This window comes from Cibotium barometz, chromosome 22 (genome assembly GCF_041138505.1).
Source record: "Cibotium barometz isolate CiBa-2024 chromosome 22, ASM4113850v1, whole genome shotgun sequence".
In the NCBI taxonomy this organism is placed as follows: domain Eukaryota; kingdom Viridiplantae; phylum Streptophyta; class Polypodiopsida; order Cyatheales; family Cibotiaceae; genus Cibotium; species Cibotium barometz.
Genome location: NC_141067.1, coordinates 33,202,817 through 33,227,137, shown reverse-complemented (window position 1 = coordinate 33,227,137; position 24,321 = coordinate 33,202,817). Strand labels below are relative to the sequence as shown.

At 42.2% G+C, this 24,321-nt stretch overlaps 1 protein-coding gene across 7 annotated transcripts in view; it reads left to right on the top strand.

The window, feature by feature from the left end:
* LOC147626563 (uncharacterized) overlaps positions 1 to 14,119 on the top strand; it is a 31,633-nt gene extending 17,514 nt beyond the window's left edge. For 2 of the 7 annotated variants that reach the window (XM_086816618.1, XM_086816619.1), the window contains exons 3-5: positions 9,502 to 10,479; positions 10,579 to 10,703; positions 10,806 to 11,184. In XM_086816618.1, the coding sequence (XP_086672744.1) occupies positions 9,569 to 10,479; positions 10,579 to 10,702 (1,035 nt within the window). In that variant the 5' untranslated portion in view covers positions 9,502 to 9,568 and the 3' untranslated portion in view covers position 10,703; positions 10,806 to 11,184. Of the gene's footprint in view, positions 1 to 9,501; positions 10,480 to 10,578; positions 10,704 to 10,805; positions 11,187 to 12,074; positions 12,161 to 13,268 lie in introns of those variants that run through there. The other 5 variants (XR_015268614.1, XR_015268613.1, XR_015268615.1 and 2 more) reach the window with 5 other exon arrangements.
* The last annotated feature ends 10,202 nt before the right edge of the window (positions 14,120 to 24,321 follow it).

Sequence of the window (24,321 nt, the reverse complement as noted above, 5' to 3'; positions counted from 1 at the left end):
ACGCCATGCACCCGTATGTACACATTACCAACTCCTATTTTGTCCACACAACGGCCAAGGTTTAAAGGTTGAATTTGAAGATGGGAAGTGTTTGGTGAAAGACCCATCAAAGGGTTATGCAATAGTCACTTCCGGAAACACGATACAAAGGCTTGTATAAGCTGGACAGCTATGACAAGCGTACTTATGATGCAAATACATTGGCTGCCCACACTCTTGCCATGCATGATGCAGAGCTTTGGCATGCTCGTTTTGGGCATGTAAATTTTCAGAGTTTGATGGTTTTGCAAAAGCATCATATGGTTGATAATATACTGCCTCTTGAGTCTCCAATGAGACATGTATGTGAGGGGTGTATTTTGGGAAAGATGCATCGAAAACCATTCCCTAGGGATGGAGTTGTTAGAGCTGAAAATAAATTACAGCTCATACACAGTGATGTATGTGGTCCAATGCGGACACCATCCATAGAGGGGCATCTTTATTTTGTCACATTCATTGATGACTACTCCGGTTTGCTTGGGTTTACCCCTTGAAAGCAAAAGCAGAGGTGTTTACATGCTTTCGACACTTTGTAGCAATGGCTGAAAATATGTGTGGATGTAAAGTCCAAACACTCCGCTCAGATAGAGGTGGAGAATACATGTCAAATGCATTCAAGGATTATATGCTTCAAAAGGGCATCAAACACCAATGTACTGTGCCTTAATACACCACAGCAGAATGGTGTATCTGAGAGGAAAAACAGATCTCTCATGGAGATGGCAAGATGCATGGTGAAAGCACAAAAGTTGCCTCACAACTTTTGGATGGAAGCTATAATGTGTGCAACTCATGTGTTGAACAGATGTCCAACGAAAGCTTTGAAGACCATAACAGCATGTGAGGCTTGGTATAGCCGAAAGCCAAAAGTGGATTATATGCGTACATTTGGGTGTTTGACATATGTACATGTGCCAGAACAACTCAAAACAAAGCTAGATGATAAAGCAATAAAATGCATTTTTGTGGGCTATAGCAATGAGAGCAAAGGGTACCGTCTTTATAATCCAACAACACGCCTGAGTGAGTGAGTCCCAACATCAAAGGCCCCAGTGATCATTAATTGTGAACTTGGATACCTAACTTTCTAGTCATTAGCCATTTATAGGCTAAATTAGAGATTCAAAAAGGCGCACATCGTGCAGTGATCTACGTTCAGACCACCCAAACAGTGACCAGTGCTTCGGAGAAGTACAAGGCCCTACATGACCAGTTCTAGGAAGACTGCGTAGATTATGGCGCGCTCATTAAGCTGACAATAAAGAGAAACATTCCTATGCATCGGATTGATTATATCTTAGAGAGGCTGAATGGAGCGAAGATGTTTTAAAATATTGTCCTCAAAAGTGGCTACCATCAGGTAAGAATTGTGGATGGGGACATCTCCAAAACCGCATTCCGAACTGAGCGGGCCCACTATGAGTTTGAGGTCATGCCTTTTGGATTAACAAACGGCCCAACTACGTTTAACCGCATGATGATGCGCGTGTTGAGGGACTTGATAGGAAGGTGTCTTCATTTTTTTTTGGACGACATACTGATTTTTCCAGCTACTGAAGAGCAGCATGACATTGACGTCAAAAAAGTGATGAAGTTGCTGGAAAGCAATGAGCTTTATGTTAATGAGAAGAAAATGTCGTATAAATAAAATTCCGATTTCGAAGATTTTCCGGCATTATTGATGGACTATTTGGAGGCTTTTGCGTCTTCCGTCAAGTTAAGCAGAAGGGGGTGTCACATGCATCCTGCACTTGGATGCCATATGGACATATCTGTACAAGCAGGTGCAAGACTTGGAGTGAAAATTGGTCCCTTGTGAGCCCCAATCTGGGACAAGTCAACGAGGGTTCCAAGTGTCCAAGGTCAAGTGTACAAGTACCATACATGGTCTTGGTTAGGTGTGCAAATCCCGCACATGAAGCAGTGCCAGTCTGTACTGTGAGTCACCCTCTGGAATGATGACAGGTGTTCCAGGTGTTTGGCTTGTAGCCAGATACCAGGCATATGAGGAATAGCATGTAGTTGCATGTAGATAGTGTAGGCATATGCTCACTTATGGTAGTGCTATGTGTGATCAGGGCTTAACCAAGGGCACTTTGAAAAATTGGACATGCTGCTTTGCTTGCAATTTGGGGGTTTTCCAAATCGAGGTCAAAATTAGTCAATTGAGCCTCTTTCAGCTGTAGAAATTTGGAGCTTTTGTGAAAATTGGCCAATTAACTACACATTGAAGCGATTGGAGTGCATAAAAATTGGGGCTTTTCAGATTGGAGCATGTAATTGGGCATTATAGCTGTGATTTGTCGCATATGTATACACATTGTGTGTAATTGGACAATTTGGTGCAGGTTTACACTTGCTTCAGTTTGCAGGCAAACATTTGCACAGGACATTTGGTTGCCTGGCAGTGCACATTGGTGCTTGGTTTGCTTGCAGGTATATTTTGTTGACATGGCTCAAAATGCTACAGATGTATTTGGTGTGCTCACCTAGGAGGACAATTTGGATGGATCTAACTACTCTCACTGGAGTTTCATGATCAATTTGCTGGTAGCCAAAGGGCTTTGGGGCATCGTGTGTGGTGATGACACACGCCCACTTACCATACAGCCAGCCACGCCTCAAAGGGGAGGTGCTCAAAGAGCTCCTGAAGTAGAACCTGCTCCCACACAAGAGCAGAAGAGATGGGACTCTAGGGATGCACATGCCATGTCATTGATAGCCCTTTCAGTGAAAAGGACTATTATTCCGCACATTCGTTCTCGCAAGACATCGAAGCTTGCATGGGACACATTGGAAGCAATGTATCCTATACACAGCAACGAGGCAAGAGTTGCCTACTTGAAGAGGCAATTGGATCTTCTTTCTATGGATGAGGGTGACTCCATGGCATATCATCTCACCAAAGTGAAAGATTTGCAGGAACAATTACTCAACATTGATGAGGTTATCCCAGATAGACAGGTGGTCACCAACGCTCTTCATTCTTTACCACCTTCCTACTTGGGCTTTCACACCTCTCTCAACCTCTCTATGAGAGGAGGTGGTGATCCCGTCACTTTTGAAGAGCTGGTGGGTTTACTCTTGTAGGAAGAGCAAACTAGAGCAAACTAGAGCAAACTTATCGAGCAACCGTGGTGGAGACAAGGCATTTACAGCCAATGATAAGGGTAAAGCAAAGAGCTTTAAGTATGGGGGACAACAGTCTAGCAAGGCTGGTCATGGACAGCCCTCTTCTGGTGGTGAAAAGTCTGACAAAGGGGATGCAAACAAGCCGAAAAAGAAGGGCAAATGTCACTACTGCCATAAGCCTGGACACTACATCAATGAATGTAGAAAGCGGATTGCAAAAGAGAAAAGGAAAGAAGCAAGCAATGCGGTAGCAGACTCTTCTGATGACAAAGCACAACAATCAGCTAATGTAATTTAGGAAGAGTACACTTTTTTGGTCACATGCACTAAGTGCTTCAGACAATGCTTTGTCTTGCATTGCATCTGACAGACAGGATGTACCATGGTATTTTGATAGTGGTGCTTCGAGCCACATCACTTCATGCAAAGATGTATTTTAGCACTTGGTTTATGCTTCGCACTGTATCATGTGCAGATCATACCACATATCCAGTAAAGGGAATTGGCAATGTCATACTTATTGCAGCCAATGGTGCCAATATATGTATGAAAAATGTATTGTATGTTCCAAGGATAAAGAAAAATCTGCTCTCTGTCTCAGCCATAAACGACCAAGGTTTGAAGGTTGAATTTGAAGATGGGAAGTGTTTGGTAAAAGACCCATCAAAGGGTTATGAAATAGTCACTTCTGGAACACGATACAAAGGCTTGTATAAGCTGGACAGCTATGACAAGCGTACTTATGATGCAAATACAGTGGCTGCCCACACTCCTGCAATGCATGATGCAGAGCTATGGCATGCTCGTTTTGGGCATGTAAATTTTCGGAGTTTGATGCTTTTGCAGAAGCATCATATGGTTGATAATATGCCACCTCTTGAGTCTCCAACAAGACATGTATGTGAGGGGTGTATTTTGGGAAAGATGCAACGAAAACCATTCCCCAAAGATGGAGCTGTTAGAGCTGAAAGTAAATTACTAGCAATGGCTGAAAATATGTGTGGATGTAAAGTCCAAACACTCCGCTCAGATAGAGGTGGAGAATACATGTCAGTGTAGTTGAGAGGAAAAAGAGATCTCTCATGGAGATGGCAAGATGCATGGTGAAAGCACAAAAGTTGCCTCACAATTTTTGGATGGAAGCTATAATGTGTGCAACTCATGTGTTGAATTGGTGTCCAACAAAAGCTTTGAAAACCATAACACCATTTGAGGCTTGGTATAGTCGAAAGCCAACAGTGGATTATATGCGTACATTTGGGTGTTTGGCATATGCACATGTGCGAGAACAACTCCGAACAAAGCTAGATGACAAAGCAATGAAATGCATTTTTGTGGGCTACAACAATGAGAGCAAAGGATACCTTCTTTATAATCCAAGAACACGAAGGATTTTTGTCAGTAGCGATGTGGTATTTGCTAAAAATTCAAAACAGCCCATGTACAGCTTGTATACAAGTAATGATACAGGCATTAGCCATGGGTGGTCTCTTTGATTCAGAAGAGCCTTCTTCTTATGAAGAAGCACATGAGAATGAGCATTGGGTGCAAGCTATGCAAGCTGAAATCTCTTCTATCATGAAGAACAATACTTGGGATCTTGTGGAATTGCCTAAAGGCAAGCATGTCATTGGAACAAAGTGGGTGTACAAAGTCAAAAGGAAGTCTGATGGTACTATTGACAGGTACAAAGCAAGACTTGTGGCTAAAGGCTACTAGAAAAAGGGAATAGATTATGAGGAGACTTTTGCTCCTACTTTGAGAATGACCACAATAAGATCAGTGATTGCATTGGCTGCACATAAAGGATGGAAAGTGCATCAATTGGATATCAAAACTGCATTCTTAAATGGGAATTTACAGGAGGAAGTATATGTAAATCAGTCCATTGGTTTTGTAGTTCCTGGTGAGGAACATAAAGTATGTAGGTTACACAAAGCATTGTATGGGTTAAAGCAAGCTCCAAGAGCTTGGTATGATAAAATACATGCTCATCTAACTAGCCAAGGTTATGTGAATAGTCCAGCTGAAAGCACATTGTATGTGAAGAAAACCGGTGCCGATATTCTCATAGTCATCTTGTATGTAGATGACATGCTCATTACAAGTACTAGCAAAGCACAAATTTCAGATTTGAAAGCTGAATTTGATATGTCAGATTTGGGGCCTTTACACTACTATCTCGGCATATAGTTTATGCATAAAGATGATGGCATTGTTATGCAGCAAACTAAGTACATAAAAAGTTTGCTAAAAAGGTTTTACATGGATGAATGCAAGCCCATTTCTACTCCAGTAGAACCAGGTGTACGGCTTACTATGCATGATATTGGAGAGCCTTTTGAGGCCGGCATTTACAGCCAGGCAGTGGGATGTCTCATTTACTTGTGTAACACGAGGCCAGACATATCTTTTGGGGTGTGGCACAAAGCATTGGCAAGCAGTCAAATGCATTTTTCGTTATTTTCAGGGTACCTTGGATCTTGGTTTGTTCTATCCCAGGGGGGGCAGCTTGCTGCTTTATGCATACAGTGTTTCAGATTGGGCTGGTGATTATGATACTAGGCAATCCACCAGTGGAAATTGTTTTTTTCTTGGCAGTTCATGCATATCGTGGTTGAGTAAAAAGCAACCCACTGTTGCCACATCTACTTGTGAGGCTGAGTACGGGGCAGTCTTCACAACTACAGTAGATTGTGTATGGTTGAGATTATTGGCTGATCTTCGTGAGTGTCAGCAGACACCCACCACCATTCTCTGTGATAGCCAGAGTGCTATGGCCGTGGCACGAAATCCAGTATTTCATGCACGTACCAAGCACATTGAGATTCATTATCACTATTTCAGAGAGAGGTTACATGCAGGGGAGATCAGTTTATCTTACTGCCCTCTACACAGGATAATGTTGCAGATCTATTCACAAAGCTTTACCTCGAGAAAAGTTTGAAGCTTTCCGCAAAGCTTTGGGCTTACTCTCATAAAGAGAGTGATCTGCTACCTTGTATAGGTTCACACTTTCACTATACAGGGGGGATTTGTAGGCATATGCTCACTTATGGTAGTGCTATGTGTGAACAGGGCTTAACCAAGGGCACTTTTTCTCATGTGGTTTTTCCCTTGGATATCAAGTGTCAAAGGACACTCTACATATAATATTTTGTACTTCTATATTATATGGATGTGACACACATGCAAGGGTTGACTTGCATTTTGTGGCTACCACACTTTTGGCTCTCTCTCTCTCTCTCTCTCTCTCTCTCATTTCTGTGTGAGCTTCTCCATCGTGCACCTAACCCTAATGTGCAGGTTTGTGTGTGTGAGTGTGTGAGTCCAACAACAACAGATAGAAGGGGCAGTCGTGTGGGCCACCCTAGAAAGGGTTTAAGATCCTTGCCTACAAAGGGGGTAGCCCTTTTGGGCCACCCTAGGGGCCAAGGAGGCCCATGGCCAAGCCCAATAGCCAACACATGGCTGGGCATGCAGTCGGCCAGGCCTAGAGGGCCTGGACAGCAAGGTGGCCAGGCCTAGAAGGGCTAGGGGCCAGGTCCGCCAGCCGTTATGGCCTTGGCCAGCCATGGAGGGCAGTTGAGCAGGCAGCCAACCTAGTTGGGCAGCTTGGGCAGTCTGGACAACAGCCTAGACAGAAGAGCAAAGGCGGCCAGCCGATAGGAATACAAGGTGTCTATTATATGCAAGCAAAACAGGGGATTAATAAAACAGGCCGACCCCTGCAAGTATCCACCGACCACAAAAGAGAGTACTATATAAGCATAGGCTAGAAAACTTTTTATGCATCTCTTAATAGCCGTCATACTTATGGTGATTTGGGCTCACTCACACCACGTGATGCAAAAGATCACAATGGCCATACTTGGCGTGATACAATAGATCACAGCCAAGCCCAAATGGAGCTTGACCACACATAAGATTCTTCAGCCTCCAGAACTAACCCCCTTGACTCAAAACAAGGTTAACGAGGAAATTACATAGCCTTTTATAACACAAGGCGGTATAAACATTTAGGCGGGAAAACATTACACAAGATTATTTTTCAGATTTTGGGGACTTTTAGGGTAGAGAACCTTGACTCACACACACAACACGGAAATTACAAATTCTCAGGGTGAAATCCCCCCTCGATGCTAGTGGTGTCGCCTTTTCTAGCGTCTCTTCCAAGCAATAGAAGCTTGGGCCGTTGTTTTAGGCTTAGTAGGAGCTAGGGCAGAAGACCTGGAATGGCACAATGTGTGCAAGTGGGAGGCTCCGTTGGCTTCTTGGTAGGCACCACCACCTGCAGCCATGCCCATGTGCTCATAGTTGCATGATAACTCCATTTTTTTTTTGACTGGCCTTAGGCCAAAGATCCTCCTGTAGTTACTGATTTTCCACCACCCATAGGCGCCTGCCTAGGCGCTTAGTTATCCGCCCATAGGCGATGCCACCGGGGTAGCATCAAGGGGGGTTTTGAACCTAGGACCGCTTGGTCCTAGGCAAACACCTTCACCACTTGAGCTATCACCTCATTGGTACATGATAACTCCATTTACATTGATAAAAACACGTTTTTGTGTTCTTACGTTTTCATGATGTTTTTCCCGTACTAAATTCCAACAGCTTCTCAACTTGACTAAATGTTTACAAATGCCCGTTGGCAAGCCGTTTTCATACTTTCATCATAAGATTGAGCTCATTTCAGGTATGCATTTGTTGTTGACGGCGGGATGTAGCATTTTTTGCCGTTCACATTAAAAAAATGCCAATTTTCATGTTGAATCCCCACCACCCCCCCCCTCCCCCTCCCCCTCCCCCTCCCCCTCTCTTCTCTCTTCCAACTAGCCTTGGGCCCAAGATCCTCCTGTAGTTAATGCTTTTTCACCTCCTGTAGGCACTTTTTTATCGTCCGTAGGTGATGCCGCCAAGGAAGCACCTTGTGGGGTTTTGAACCCAGTACCTCTTGGTCCTAGACAAGCACCTTTACCACTGTCACTTCATTGGCCATGTTGGCGTGTTATTATCTGTTTGCATTCAACAAAAAAACTGGGTTCATTTGTTTGCATTGACGGCTATTGTGTTTTTGTTTGTTACGTTTTGATAACTAAGCCTGTACCACTTCACCTTGGAGATCGTCATCCTTGGTAGCAGGACTGTGAGCAGATGGTCTCCCGGACTGCCTCATTTAGAACCTGCAGGCTAGACAACAAGTAGAGGAGATTTGGGGACCACCTCTTTTCTCCCATTGCTCTACTGCCTCAGTGCAAGTTAGGGCCTTGGACAAGATCAGCTTCTTTCTCGTGTTAGTGGCTCAGTACCGAGTACAGTTTTCAAACCTTTAGAGAGCAGGATCGGGTCCTTCAACGTAGCTTAGCTTTGCCTCAACGCGTCTGGGAGAAGATCTCAGATAGTCCAATAGTCTTTGGACCGGGGGGCCCTAGAAATCCAGTGGGTAGAGTATCATTGACGCATGAGAGCTCCAGGCTGGGGATAAGGTGACCGAGGATTTTTTTGCAGCTGCTGGCACCCACCATTGACGTGATAGTGTTTGTTGCCTCTGTGCCTCATATAGAGTGGAGTTGGACCTGCCAGGCATTTGAGCCATCACTTCGGACTTCTATCAATTGCTCCTCATAGCTGATCTTGATTCCTTTTGAGGGATAGAGCTCGATTGTGAGTCTAGCAGCACACTAGGGCCCTTGTTCCCTCCTCATTGAGCTCTTTCCTTGAGTCCCCTTTTTGAGATGATGAGCTAGAGAGCTTTTCCGGCCCTTCTGGCAAGAAGTGCCTGGGCGAGGATTACTCCAGTCTCATTCTTCTAGCAACATCGAAATCTCTCGAAGGACGGCCTTCAATGAGGTCATGGCCATTGATATCCTGCCAGAGTGCCTTATCCATCTGATCCCCAAGGAGGGGCAAAGATCAGTTGGAGCTTAGACAATGGTCCCTGGTTGCCTTGATCGGCACTGCTTACCTTGCCAAATCCATCAATCGACGACTCCAACCTTTTCTCCTTTGACCTTGACATGAGGTTTATGACTGAACCTTGCTGGTGGATCTAACATGGTTATTGTCAGGGAGACACATGTTCCTCTGTCAGACCAGTACAAGATTACACAGTACCACTTGAGTGCGCAATCAAGACGGAAGGTATAGATGCTACCTTCTCTCAGATGCTGATGATTGGAGCAGGGATGCAGTAGCCTGGACTATATGGCATATGCTATGCACAATGTAGTAGATGGTTTGAAGCTATGTATGAAGTCAACAACCTATGTAATATCAGAGTGTTGATGAACAGCTTGATAATAAGTGAGACTCCTTTCTTTTTTGCAGATTTATGGTAATTGATAGGTGAATCTTCTGAGAAAACGAGTAGAAAGCTAGGGTCTTTGAGAAGGGAATGATGGTTGTGACAGATGCGCCGATAAATAATGGCTTATGCTCTGCTGCAGAAGCTGTCTACAGTGGAAGTCAAGCTATAAAATCAATTACATCTGAGGAGTATGAGAATTTTGGTAGACCAAACATGTGCAATGCAACAGATCACTCTACTTCTAGTGATTGTGAGGAGTCAAGAGTTCCGGAGTTCAACACACAGATAAAACAATCAGCTTGTTTCGATGCACCTGCTATTTTGTTAGAAACCTTCCAAGGTCTCAAGACCCTGGATCAAGAGGGCAGGCGTGATCGTGATGAGGTAGAGAGGGTCTCCCAAAACTCAGAAGCAGATAGTGACCGGATAATTGATGTGTGCATGTCTGAAAAAGATGATGAAAGTTTGGGATCATTCAACCCAGACACTCAGATCTATTCTTCAAGTGATATGGATGAGGGTCGCAGGAGACCTGCTATGCACTTGAATGATCATCATGGTGACATACTTGAAAATCTCAGAGAAGAGGTCCTTTCCGCAGAAGCTGCAGAACTCCACTTGATACAAGATTGCCATCCAAAAGCTGGGGAGGATGGACAAGAAGAAGTATGTTCAAAGAGCCCGAATGTGGAACCAATTGCAGATACCTTTTCAATAGAAAATGAAGTTGGAGATAAAGTAGCCCCTTCAGGTGACAGAACAGGTGATAGCGGAAATCTTGTCTCACAAATTGAGGAGTTTCACAATCTTTCCGAGAAACCGTCTGAGCATTTAGAAGATGACGAGTTCACATCTACAACTTTCTCTGGCCCAATAGCTTTCTCTGGGGCGATTTCACAGTCGGGAATGATATCATACTCAGGGCAGATTCCATACTCTGGCAATCTTTCCTATCTTTCCGACAGCAGTAACAGCACACGATCATTTGCATTCCCAATGTATGTAGAAGGTCATGTGCCAATTGTTCTTGTATTTTTGTGAATACAAGGCATGACAAGTGCTTGCTAAATCTCACAATTTGAAGGGCTTGCATGCAGACTTGCTTCTGATTGGAACACTAGTCCTGCCAAAATAGGGCAGCCTGATACCAGGTACTTCAGGCGGCGACGAAGATGGCGCAGCTGCTTCTGTTGCAAGAGGCCTTCAACCTTGTTTGACTGAGGTCAGTCATGGGAGGTGTTTTTATTTCGAATTGTTATGATTTTCTTCCCATCTACTATGGTGCCAAACAACCTTACAAGAACATTTTATTTGTTGAACACAGGATTCGGAGGGGCTGGATCATGTGTTGGGAATGGTGACTTTGTTCTAATGGCATGCAGTGGAGCGTGATTGTTTTGAGACATGGGAGTGTATAGGTGTGTAATGAGTATGATTAATCTCTTGATATCATTTCACTTTAGTGGGAATGGTGGCTTTTATTCTGATGTATAGTAGGCTTTGTTTTCTAGAAGTGAAAGATGCCCTATAACGAATTGTGAAGGCTGAGAAATGGTAGTACAAGTGGTACACCACCCCCTCCCTCCCCCCCTTTTCTTCCCCCACGTGCACATGCGTGCATGTGTGTGGGGTAGCAGTACTTTTGAGGCATTATCATGATCTCATAAATCCTTGTCTTTTAAAAGATGTTTATAAAGCTCTCTCTCTCTCGCTCTCTCTCTCTCTCTCTCTCCCCCCCCCCCCCTACTTGACGGAGCAGGCAGCGCACACTGACAGCCTTTGTGCCACAGGTGCCACCCTGCCTCCCAGGCATCTCCCTAGACAGAGTGATCCAGGCGCAACGAGCTAGACGTCCGAGACCCACCAACCCAAGGAGATGCTCCACCCAACAGCTTCGAATCCGAGAGATTCTCGAGAGATACAGGAGTGCCCCTCCACAAGTAGTGGTTGTGGAGAGCTTCTGTACAGTCATAGATGTGGAAGACCCACTTTGATCCCTTCACATTGTATCATCGCAGCGTTGTTCTCTAGGCACTTACAGGCCTGTTTTTTTTCCATGATTCTTTCAGCTCTAGTTGGGCCTGTTTTTTTCCCACGATTCTGTCACTTCATTGACAGATTGGCACGACTCACACTTTTGGTCTCAAAGTTGGGTCTTGTGTAGACGTCAATAGAACTTCTTTCGTATTTTCTCTCTCAGAATAGAGAATTTACATGCCTGTGTTAGTGCATGTGTTTGTACACAGTGGGGCTCAGACCAAGCTGTCCATCTTGCATGCAAGTTGGGTGATGATTGTTAGTAATCTTTCTTTCTCTGAGTCCCCATGTTACAATCAAGGTTTCCACAGCCTTATTTGTTGGCCAATCCATCTACTACTCGGTGTGCTCCTTTTTCTAACTTGCGAATTTCTTTGTAGGGGGTAACAGGCCATTGATATGTTCCTTTAAGGGATGCTTCAGACACTAACACTACAGTATTTCTACTCATGATGTTTTATCATTAGTCTGAGACATCTCCAATTTGCTCATGGTGCATTTTCATTAGCCATGATTACTATCTGGGTTTTCATATGCCGACTCCGCATTGTGGCAGGAGATAACACAATGTTTGTTTCTGTTGCCTTCACGACAAGTTGCATGTCTATGGACGGGTCTCTGATTGAAGATCATGCTTTCAAGGTTTGTGAATTTTATGTCATTTCATGCTTATATACGTTCCTACCTTGCCCTGGTTGGCTAATCAAACTTTGGCAAGCTAGCCACAAATTTGGCTATGAGAAACTGCTAATTTTCAAGAAATTGGAGTTTAAGGATTAAATGCACACTTCTGTAGATTAGGGAATTTGTGAGGAGAGGTTCTTCATTGCTAAAAAAGAAAAGTTTATTCATGTTAAGGATAATATCACCATAGGATTCATGTGGGGGGAGGGGGGAAGAGAGAGAGGATTACATCTTACCAAAGGCTCTGCAAAGGTCAATCAACCATGGTGATGTGATTGTAACTGATCATGCACTTTGGCAGCTAACAAAACCAAACAAGGTTCTGCCTATGCTGTAGGGAAGATCCAAGAAGGCTAAGACATCAGAGAGTTTAGTGAATGTACTCCATCACCAATCAACCTTGCACCCAAATCCCCTCTGGTCTTGCTCTTGCCTTACAAAGCCATTGAGTGTTTTCATAAACCTTTCCAAAACAAACATCCTTCGGCTATGAATGGTGCTTGCACTAGCCGCTTTGTCTACTAGGTGCAGAAAAAGGTGTATAAACTAATGATGAAAATGGATGTGGAAGAGTGCTTCTCAATCAAGCACATTGCCTTGATTGATTCAACTCATGCCTTCTGAATATATATGAAAGCAATATTGGCTTGGAAGAGATCCATTTAAATGATTAAAAAAGATAAGGGGTTACTCACCATCAACCATATTTGGTGATAGGGTTTAGGTTAGGCACTTACCTTACATTATTCCTTTAGTAATTTGAAATGGCACTTCTAGCTTCTTCTATCAAGCATTCCTTAATCAATATCAAGAGAAAAATCTACTCACTTGATCTAAGTAACATCTTGTATGTTAATGTGATGTTTCACATGAAATGTAACTATATGGACTTTCCCCATACATAGGGCTTCAAGCCACTAAGCTGGCTGTTCTCATTCTTGTATGGTACACCTAATAGAATCGCTTTGACCTTGCAGCCCCTTTATAGACTAGGAGCTCTAATTGACTTGGATGCCTTGTTAGAGTCCTATGAGCTCATGTACTAATGGTTCCATGTACATTCAAGTGTGTGTGCAGATCATTGAAGGCGTGCTTAATTCATAGAAGGCGTGGCTTAATTCTTTACAAAGGCTTGAGGGGCCTCTCTTCCCCCTTCTATGACTTCACAAACTCTTCTTGCAAAACTCTTCCTTCACTTTTTTTGAGAACTTTCTTCGTTTCTCTTTCACTTAAATGTTATGGTCCTCTCTCTTGCTCTCTCCAAACCTCTCTACTATATCTCATTAAAAACAGGAACAATACTCAACATGTTATGGGGAACTTACCAATGTTCACGATGGATGCAACCCTCTCTCCTCTCTCATGCCCATGGTAGCTATACAACATCCCCCCCTTTTTTGGTGTCAATCACATCCTTGTGAAGACTTTATTGTGGGGGGGAGAATTGAGAAACTTAGTTGTTCTTTTGACATTGAGTGAAGGTGCAATGGTTATTGTTTCTCGAGAAGGGATGAGAAAGGCTTGTATATAAATGAAGAAGTTAGTGATTGGTAGGAGTACCTAGATGGGTGTGGGTCTCTATGAATTACATTTTTTTATTTTTGTTCAGGTCTTGTTTTTTGTGTTTGTATATTTTTTCTCATTTTCTTTTTTGGCAATCGCAAGGAGGGTTACAATGTTTTTTTAAAAGACTAGCGGGGTTCTAAGGCTTGAGATGGGGGGTTGGAAAGAACATAGACAATCATCAGAATGAGACTATGAATCTCAATTCCTCATTTGATACATTGAAGCATTGTAAGACACAATCATCAGAATGAGACTATAAATCTTAATTTCTCATTTGATACATTGAAGCATTGTAAGATAGCAGTATCTTGGACCATACTTCTTTTCTTATTGCAAGATTGTTGTCAAATGAACGTGAGGAGGACATGTCCTTGCATTCTTTGCCCCATGTACTTTTTAAAAAAAAAGTGCATTTAAGTGCTCTTACAAGAAGATATACAATGAAGTGCATGAAATTGAGTTATTCACTCTTGATGTAGCTATTGATGAGGGCAAAATCATTGGAGAGGTTATTGAAATAATTTAGTTGACTCATGGGACTAATGGATAACTTCTTCTCTTTTCTTGAGAGTGAAATGTGGGGTTTTATGGTGAAGAGATTGTTGATGAGGTTTTGTGTTGATGGTGGTGAGGTTTGGGTTGTTGAACAAGTATGGCTTAATTTTGTTAGAGGACAACATATTGGGCTTGCACCTTTCAAGGAAAATCCAAGGGGGACAACTTATTGGGTTGCACCTTTCAAGGGAAATTCAGGTGATGGTTCCTAACATGGACCAGGGCTTCCACCCACCATTTTTAGTATAAGTGACATTTTCATGGGTTCTAGATTTTCACGAGCGTAATAATCAAGAGATTTCTACAGTGATTTCCTCGGTGATATCATGTGGTTAGATATTTAGCTCCTTGGACATGACTTATGGAGGCTTCTTGATTATGTTGGTACTCCCCTTGGTTACCATAGTGATTTTTTGGATGACCCTTTGTGGGGTGTGAAAAACTAGTTTAATTTTTCATGACGTGAAAAAACCCAAGTTTTTTTCATGGTCGAAATTAAGATTATTTGGGCTTTTTAGCACCCATGATGAAGTTGAATAGTTATATAGATATACTTCTGATGCTTAAAGTGCATCACCTTATATGTAAAAAACTAGAGTTTACCACAATTTTTCATAGTGAACGAACTCCCTTCTTTTGGTGATATTTATATAGTAGTACTTGTTAGTGATGAAAGATGAGTGTGTGGATGCCAAGCATCAAGCTCAAGTATGGTGTGAAAACCTAGAGTAGTTTTTAATGACTTGAAAAAATAAGAGTTTTCACAGTGATAAAACTTCTTTTTCCTTTTGATTGTTGACTAATCTCTTGACATTAAGTAAGTCATATAGAAGTGGTAGATTAGTTTGGTGTTTCTTCCATGTTTGATATTGACGTGGAAAACCAAGGTAGTTTTTCACGGTGTGAAAACTAGAGTTTTTCAATGTGCTTAGTCCTCGGGGATATAGTTAATTGCGATGTTGAATCATCCCCGAAGCACACCAATTTTTGTGAATCACCATTTTTATGTTTTTGTTGATGGCATGATAAACTAGCTCAATTTTTCGTGGCTGTGAAAACATGGGTAATTTTCATGCCGCGTGAAAATCTCATAAAGGCTGTTTTGATGGGTGGATTTGAGCTGATGATGAGGCTTGGGACATGTAAGTATGATTTGTAAATGTCCATCAACTCTATCTCCCTCCTTATTTACATTTTCATGACCCTGAAAAGATTTTCATGGTGATGAAAATGTTCATCTTTTCAAGAGCTAGATCTATCCTTGCTAAATATTCCCAATGATAGCCTAATTGTCCTTCATGAAGTAATGAGAAGATATTGGTGTAGATTATGCAATTAACCTTTGTACATTTCAAGTTCTTCTTCATCCAATGTATCAAGTTACTGCCATAGACACTTTGATAAGTTCTTCTCACACCTGAGTTGTGTTTTTGTGGGGCTAGCCTCCTTTTTGAGAGAGTGGGTTTTTGTTTCTGTTGTTATGCTTCTGCTGTTGACTCATAAAGTGGATTGACGTACATTATGCGCTCGGTCAACTGCTGGTTGCCCTTGTGGAGAGTGCAAATAGGTTCTTCGGCCTCTTCTTTGGGAGATGCTTCTTCTAGTCTACTTTGTTTCTTCATTGGCCTCCACACCATGTGAGACTTTGGTGCTCTTATCACTAAGGGTAGTGGTGAGGCTTTGTTTCTGTTGATTTCTTTAGGCACACATATGAAGGATTTTCCTTCATGATACCTTTGAACATGGAGTAAGTGTGTAGGAACCCATCTTTTTTGAACCTTTTCGAGTTTGTGTTCGAGGTTTCTTCTTTTGTGCACTCTTAGAGTGTCTTCAAAATTTCTTATTTTGTACACTCTTAGGGAATCTTGTGGATTTCTTTGGAATCTATACTTCAGCATTATCTTGATAGTATTGAGGTTACAAAACTTCTTCTTTGAAACCTAACACGACTTTTGGGTCGGTGGAGGTTGTGGTCGCGGGCTCTTGTGGGTTTTCGTGGTGGAAGAGTTGGTGTCCTTCTTTGTAAACTTGTAAAATTTATATTGAGTACGCAGCTTGGGTTGGCGAGATAGCCAAATTGGATTGTTGGCTCATAGGTAGCCTTATGCTATAGGCAATTGTTTTTCCACCCATCTTTTGATACCTTGTAGATATATGGACAATGGTTTTCATAGTGGAATTACCTTCTTTGGTGGATTTGAAGGTTTGGTATCCTCCTTGGCATGAGCTTGCGACACTAGTGTTTGTATGGATTTGGCAGTGTTGATGATGAGGCTTAGGTTTATAACATAGAGTCTATCAATGTTGAGGTCATGCCAGTGGATTTGCTTTGTCAGCTATAGTGATGACCTTTGGTGTTGTTGTCAATGCCTTAGGGATGTTTACAAGAGGAGCTATCCATGACGTGATAGAAACCATTTCCTTTTTTCCTCTGCACCATCTCCATTGAGACGTGATAAAAGTTTACCGGAACTAGAAGCAGATGTCTTTTGTGATGACTGTCAAAGAGGGGCTCTTAGAGAGCAAAGGCTTCATCATGGGGGACTGCCAATGTAGAGTCTTGATTATCAATGATGGCTATTATAGAGGATATACTCTTGGGAAGAGGATCTATTGATGTTGAGGGTTGCACAGGGTTACCCTTGCCAGAGTAAGATTCAATATTTATTATTGTTGTCAATAGGATTGATGGGCCATGTTTAGGAATGGTTGTCGATTTGAAGGGTTATTGAGTTGGAGATAGGAGCATGCTTCTTTGATGGTGAGGCCAGAGTTGAAGGAGTACTGGATCTTCCAGAGATGGCTATTAATGGAGAAGGCATGTGCTTGAGTTGTGGTCCAGAGAGGGCTATTTATGGAGAAGGCATGTCCTTAAGTAAAGGAGCTTTTTGGTAGGATGCTAGTGGCCTTTTGCATTGGGCATTATAGAGATCATTCAATGTTGTTAGATCTTCATTTTCACAATAATGGTACCACTAACTCTACGTTGACCTTTAAGGTGAATGCATTACTACTGAACCATGGTACCACTTACTCTACACGTTGACCTTAAGGTGAATGCATTGCTAGTGAACCATGGTACCACTAACTCTACGTTGACCTTTAAGGGGAATGCATTGCTAGTGAACCATGGTTTTGCTTGGACGGTGATGGATCCCTAGAATTAAATATGCTTCCAACACAATACTCAAGCACAAAGAACTTGAAATTGAAGGGGTTAGTTTGCATGTAGATTGTTCTAAACATGGCATGTTTGTGTCTTTGTGAAGGGAATCCACTCACAGGATGATCTTGTAGTTAGTCTTCCACATAATAAAGGTCATGAGATTATGTTCATGCCATGGGTATATTTGAGCTTGTATCCTTTTGTTTTCCATGACTTTAATGCCAACCTCTATTCTAGGGAGTTTTAGATCAAGGTCAAGTCAGGCAATGGGGTTTTTTATTTTTTTCAAGGGCTCCTCCTCCTACAAAAGTATTGCAAAAATTCCTTTAAGAGTGTCTATGGATAACGAGTTGCATGGATTGATTAATTACATAGCAAAAGTGTTGCCCATTGACCCCAAGGATGGGTCCTTCCTTGAGTGTTTTTAGAGCTGTCACATACAACTTATGTGTCATGTTTCCACTCACTGTGAGTATTGTTTATGATATGGGCTACCACACCTCCAAGAGAGGTACCTCAATGCATTCACCTAAAGGAAGAGCAATAGAACACAACTGTCGCAGGGTACTTACCAATGCTTCAAACTTGAGTCCCTTGAGGCCTCCAAGCTCACTTGTTAAGCTCCAAACCTCCAAGATGACACCGAAGAGTCGCTCACACTGTCATAAGGAAATCACTCGCTCTCACTCTCCCACACAAGTATGAAACATACAACCATAGAAGCGGCACGAATACTAGAATTCTCTCTCTCAATCCCTCTCAAGACACAAAGAAGAGCTCTCAATAGCACAAAGGGAGATTGTGTCCTTTCATTATGAGAAAATGTCTTATATACATATGGCCCTTATTCACACTTGGGCGCCCAAAACTTACTTAACTAAGGCCTTGGGTGGCCAATATCTCATAATGTACAACTTTTATAGTGCCTTTTTATGACACTTATTAATGTCCTCAATTGGAGGAGCATACTTGTTAATCTAAAATGGGATTAACATCCCCCCCTACTTGGCCCTGTGTCCACCATGTCCTCTCGAATGTGACAAGCATGTAAGTAGGAAGACATCATAGGTGATGATAGTATAGCATCATGCCCCTGTTAGATGGACTTTGATTCATGTCAAACTGCAGTTGTTCAGCTTCATATCCATCATATGGCTCTTTGGGTTGATCAATCGAGCAATTTTAAGAATCTAACATTGGCCACGATTGTTGGGTCTGGGATACGGCTCCATGCCTGTATTCAAGTTCGCATCTATTTTCTTTGCTCCCTTATGTCTGTAAAGGTTGCTGGCATGAAGATTGGGAAGTTATAAAAACAGACATGTGAGTTGCACTGTTTGGCCTCTTGAAACTCCAGCGGAGTCCATCTTCTCTTTAGTGGCATGTACAATGGGTCAACTCTTTGAGTTGGTGGCGCACACATATAGACATGGCTGTATTCTGGAATTGTTAAGAATTCCTTGCTCCTGGCTGTATTCCAAAATCCTCTATCTTGGGATGTGCATCATCTGTGTGATGATTATTGCATAGCGAAAGCAATAACTGATCATGAATGTAACTATTCAGATTTCTAGTAGGTCGGCCAATTATGGATTGGCTAATTTTGTTTGCCTTGCCACATTAGACCACAATGTACTCTCTCTAGCCAAAGAGAGTAGTTCTTCTAAATCTGGGCGAGGTGCTCATAGAGGGTATGGTACATAATGTTGTTTTGTTGGCATGACCTCGGAGTAGGCCTCGGGTAGAATCCCTCGAATGAAGCCTTCATATTCTGCACCAGACAATGACTCAAAGCTTCAATATTGTCTTGGGGGAGAGTATGGCATACCTCCTGAGGTTGTCGTGGGGGAGGCGGGTGAGGTGCCAATATCTCCTCGGGGGAAATAGGATTAGTGGGAAAATCTATATGTTGAGGAATGAGAGTAGAAAAGATGCAGTCGGCTTGAGACTTGTTAGTAGGTGGGGCAGTAGGATATGGATTAAGTAGTTTACTAGCGACATTACAATATACTGGGTAAGTGGAGACGGAAGATGAATATGGTGTCTCTCCCTGATCATGACCTGAGATGGGGGGTGGGTGGCTAGGTTTGTGAGATTTCATGAAATCTTGAAGTTCAGAGATATCCTCAGGATTTATGTTAGGATATTCAATATGGGTGGCATCAAAAGTGTAAAGTACACTGGTTAACATTAATTCAAAATGTTTGTAGATATTATACTATAGTTTTAGAATTTTGAAATGGTGATATAAAGAAGACACATAAGTTTAAGTGCTAGTGAGTATTGTAGACTTCTAGCCACCCATGGCTTATAATCCATTGATAACTTTGTGCTACCACCTCGTAGTTGGCCGGTGTTTCGAGAATATCATCTGGAACAAACAGGTCTAATTTTTTGACACTGTTGTCCAGGATTTCAGAGTTTTGTAGTACCTAACACCAACTACGAAGGTTTAACACAAAAGGGTGTAATGGATAAAAGTATATATCCTGTGGATTAGTTAAGACTATATCTTCCTGCAAAATTCCCATAATGATAGTGGGATCAGCATCATGCTCAGTATTTTGCTTAATGAGGCCTAGGTCCTCAGACATATTTATATCGTATTGAAGCAAGGAGAGGGTTAGTGTAGACAAAAATAGAGTAAGAGTTTGAGGAGGGACCCGAGGGGTTACTGTTAACTAACCTATCTCCGAGGCTCGCTCAAGGAGTAGGTGCATTTCATTCGTAGGCTCTTGTCTTTGATTGCGGTCCTATGCAGTCCTGTATGGCCAATTGGCATTCCAATTCTTGTAGATGGGAGTCATTGGTGGTGCTGAGGAGGTTTGATATGGTTGTTTCACGGACCATCCTTGCAGCATCCAACTCCTCGAAGTGCCACGTTGCTTCCTCTTGGTCACGTATGGCGGTAGCCTCTCTTTCTTGAGCTTCTGTGATTCTTTGAAGTCTTTCGGCAACCAGTCTTTGACTATGTTATAATTGCTGGGTGACTTGTGCCATTGCCTCTTGGTGCGCTATCACCATTCTTTGCATCTCAACTTGATTGGCACTAATGGTATCATTAAGGGCTCTCATCTTTTTTGCATGTGCCTTGTTTGTCTATTCCCTTTCTTGTTGCAAGAAGTGAGTAGCTGTGCTTTCTGCTTCCTTTAGACTTAAGGATAATTGCTGGATCTAGCTTTGTATCTCCTCTTCTTTGGCCATGGACATATGGTGGAGCTCTTGTACTTGCTGGGCATGAATGGTTGCTAGCTCGTGGCTGTGGGGGGTAACCTCCTTCTGGGGTTGGTCCTTAATCTATTTTCTAGCTTTGCCTTAAGCTCCGTATTCTCTTTAATTCTTTGAACAATAGTTTGGCTTAGAACTAAAATTAATTATTATTTTCCAGCGATTTGTACCTGGCCTCTTGCCCCTCAGTGGCCTTTAAACTCTTCATGATCACATCTCGATGCATGGCCTCTATTGCTGTCAAGTGTTCTTTTAAGGTTTTTACTTGTGTGTTGGACTCTTGAACTTGCTTCCAAAGTGTAGCATTTTGATCATGAAGCATATGTGTAGTGAGGAGATGGCAGCGCCAGCTGCCCCTTCCAGTCCAACATGTGATAGGTTTAGTAGCCCATCCAAGCCTTCCATAGTTTCTTGCATGAACTGGTCATAATCTATATTCTGTAGGAATGACATTTGTGGTATTCTTTGTTCGTCCTCTAGACGTCTTCTTTTGCTTGGATTGGATGTATCTTCTCGTCTTGGTCTTTTACCTGTATAATCAAGTGGCACTGCTGGATCTTGCACTGGGATTGATGTTGCTGTCTCAAGCTCTTGTGATTCTTCAGTTGGCATTACTTCTGTTGTTGTCTCTGGCTCCATCTCCTCCGCAGGTGTGTATCATAGTAGAATCCTTGAGCAGGGATAGGTTTTTGAATATAAGCTGAGCTGGGCTTGGAGGAGTCATCTGTTGCGTTTATGCTTGTGTGGCCTGACTAACAGTGGCTTCTTATAGTGTCAGTACTTCCTAGTATGATTTAATCTCTTGTGCGAGCTCAGCCTTAATTCTTTGTGATTCCTTAGCCACATTGGGGATGATACCCCTTTCTTTCTCTCTATTTTCTTTTTCCTCCCTTTCTTTATCTCCTTCATTAGCTTGTGTTTCCATGAGGACAGCTTGGGCTTCTTGCCTCTCTGCAGAGCAGCTGTCAGCACTGGTTGCTCTGGAAGGAGTGCCAATTGCATTTGCTTTGCTGGTTCGGGTTCTCGAAGGGTCCTCTTGTTGAAATATACAAGTGAATAGGGTGTGTGCGGGAACAAGCCCTTGGCTAGAGGTTGTAAAAGAGAATCTGTAAATGTGAGAGAACCTGTGAAAAGGTGAGAAGCATCTACTGGGAGAGAATAAAGGGTAGCATGAGGAGATTTAGGAGGTGTGGAGATATTCTGGGAGAGGTGGAGAGAATTAAGCAAAAGAGGTGGAGTGAATCAAGGAGAAATCAGTGGGATTAGATGCTTGGATGTGAACTCTATAAATTGAGGCATTGGCCTAATGAGAATTTGTTGGTTTTTGATTATCCATGCCTACATTAAGTTATTAGTTAATTGCTCACTAATCACGTCTTACTTATCATCTAATCTCTTTGTTAATGATGTTGATTCTAGCATTTGATCCACCATAGCTCATCACATTGGTGTAATTTTAACATGGTATCAGAGCCTAGCCTAGAATCCATCAAGTTTATGAGCCCATTATCTAACTAATTAGGATTAATAGATGATTAAGAAATAATCACTTTTTTTAAATTGTTTTCAAGTAGCACACTGTACCCCCAGCCAGTGGAGGGGCTTGATCTCCCTCCAAGATCAACATTAGCTCAAGCCCTTGTAGCCATACATAGCTATCTCGCCTGTGCTCTAGCCAAGTGAATCAGCGCAGCAAAGCGCCTACAAAAGCTCATGATTTTTGCTAATTTGCAACAGGCGCCATTTTAGCTCAAGAAAAATGATCTCTTCTTCTCTACTTGCAATGGGTCTATTTCTTCTTGGCCCTAGGGATTTTCAAGGGTGCTCTACAAGCTGGTGAAGTCAGAATTTGATTTGATCAAGTCTACAGTTTGAGATCCAAGCTCTTCATCAAATCTGCAGGTGAATTTGGTAAAACAGAGATTAATCATTCAATGTTTGGTTAAATCTTGTGTTTCTTGGCTTAATCCTCTACTAGAGTGATTGCTATTGATGGCCTTGAAAGGATTTGAGCTCATTTGAACTCTAAGGCCCCAGATCTGGGCTCCCCGCATACTCTGTTTTTTGTACACAAAATAGAGGATTAATTTACTAATCAATGATTAATCAATGCTAATCACTATATTTTGGTAGAATTGAGGGTTCAAATCAACCATTAGGTATGTGATAGAGATCCCTATAACTTTTGATTGCAATTTGGAGATGGTTTGATACTCCAACCATTCCGTACAAATTGGTTACCCTTGATTTAATGTAATTTTTGATAAAATTATGTTGATAAATTTATGGTAATCATCATTTTGCATTTAACCCATGGTTAATGCTTGCAAATCACACTCAAATTCAAGATTATTCACAGACAGAGTTGCATTTGGGAATGTGCATAAGAATGAATGCTATATGCATTATGTATTGGGCACATTACATCAGTGTAAAAATGGTTCAGACACTACCCTTGTCCTGAATAAGGCAAGAGGCAAGACCTCCTGCATAGATTTGGATTTGCATTGCATAATGACACAAGATAAACATCAAAATCCCAAAAGAACTGCCAACAATACATTAAAACATGTTGCTCACATGGAGCAAGAACTGACGGTCAAGCTCATGGCCCCAGCCATGAAAGAAGAAGAACATCTCTTTCCAAGAGGAAGATCCACACCAAGAAGAAAAGCTAGAGGAAGCATGAAGGAAGACATGGATGCGTGAAGAGAAGCTGCCACAACAAGAAGAATGAAAGAAGAGGAAGACATGGACGCGTGAAGAGAAGCTGCCACGACAAGAGAAGATGTGGGGCTCCAAGAAGTGAGGAGCCCTGTGAAAATCTCAGAGAGAGAGAGAGAGAGAGAGAGAGAGAGAGAGAGAGAGAGAGAGAGAGAGAGAACCCCACAACCCAATGTAACCTGGCCCAACAGAGTAAAACCACCTCTGAGCCACCGATGATGTAGGCCATGTGGTAGATGTATGTGTGAGCACTTTAGTCAAGGTCACAGGCACTTGTAGTAGCCTTGGACACATAGAGAGAGAGAGTGTCAAGGACTATGAGTTTAGGGACTTGAGGCACTGTCGCGGACTATCAAGTAAGAGGGAAACTTGGTATAGGGTCCAGGTGTGCTAGGAGTATTCACTTGAGGGGAGGTGTTGAAATATACAAGTGAATAGGGTGTGTGCGGGAACAAGCCCTTGGCTAGAGGCTGTAAAAGAGAATATGTAAATGTGAGAGAAATTGTGAAAAGGTGAGAAGCATCTATTGGGAGAGAATAAAGGGTAGCATGAGGAGATTTAGGAGGTGTGGAAATATTCTTGGAGAGGTGGAGAGAATCAAGCAAAAGAGGTGGAGTGAATCAAGGAGAAATCAGTGGGATTAGATGCTTGGATGTAAACTCTATAAATTGAGGCATTGGCCTAATGAGAATTTGTTGGTTTTTGATCAAGCAAAAGAGGTGGAGTGAATCAAGGAGAAATCAGTGGGATTAGATGGTTGGATGTAAACTCTATAAATTGAGGCATTGGCCTAATGAGAATTTGTTGGTTTTTGATTATCCATGCCTACATTAAGTTATCAGTTAATTGCTCACTAATCACATCTTAATTAAGTTATCAG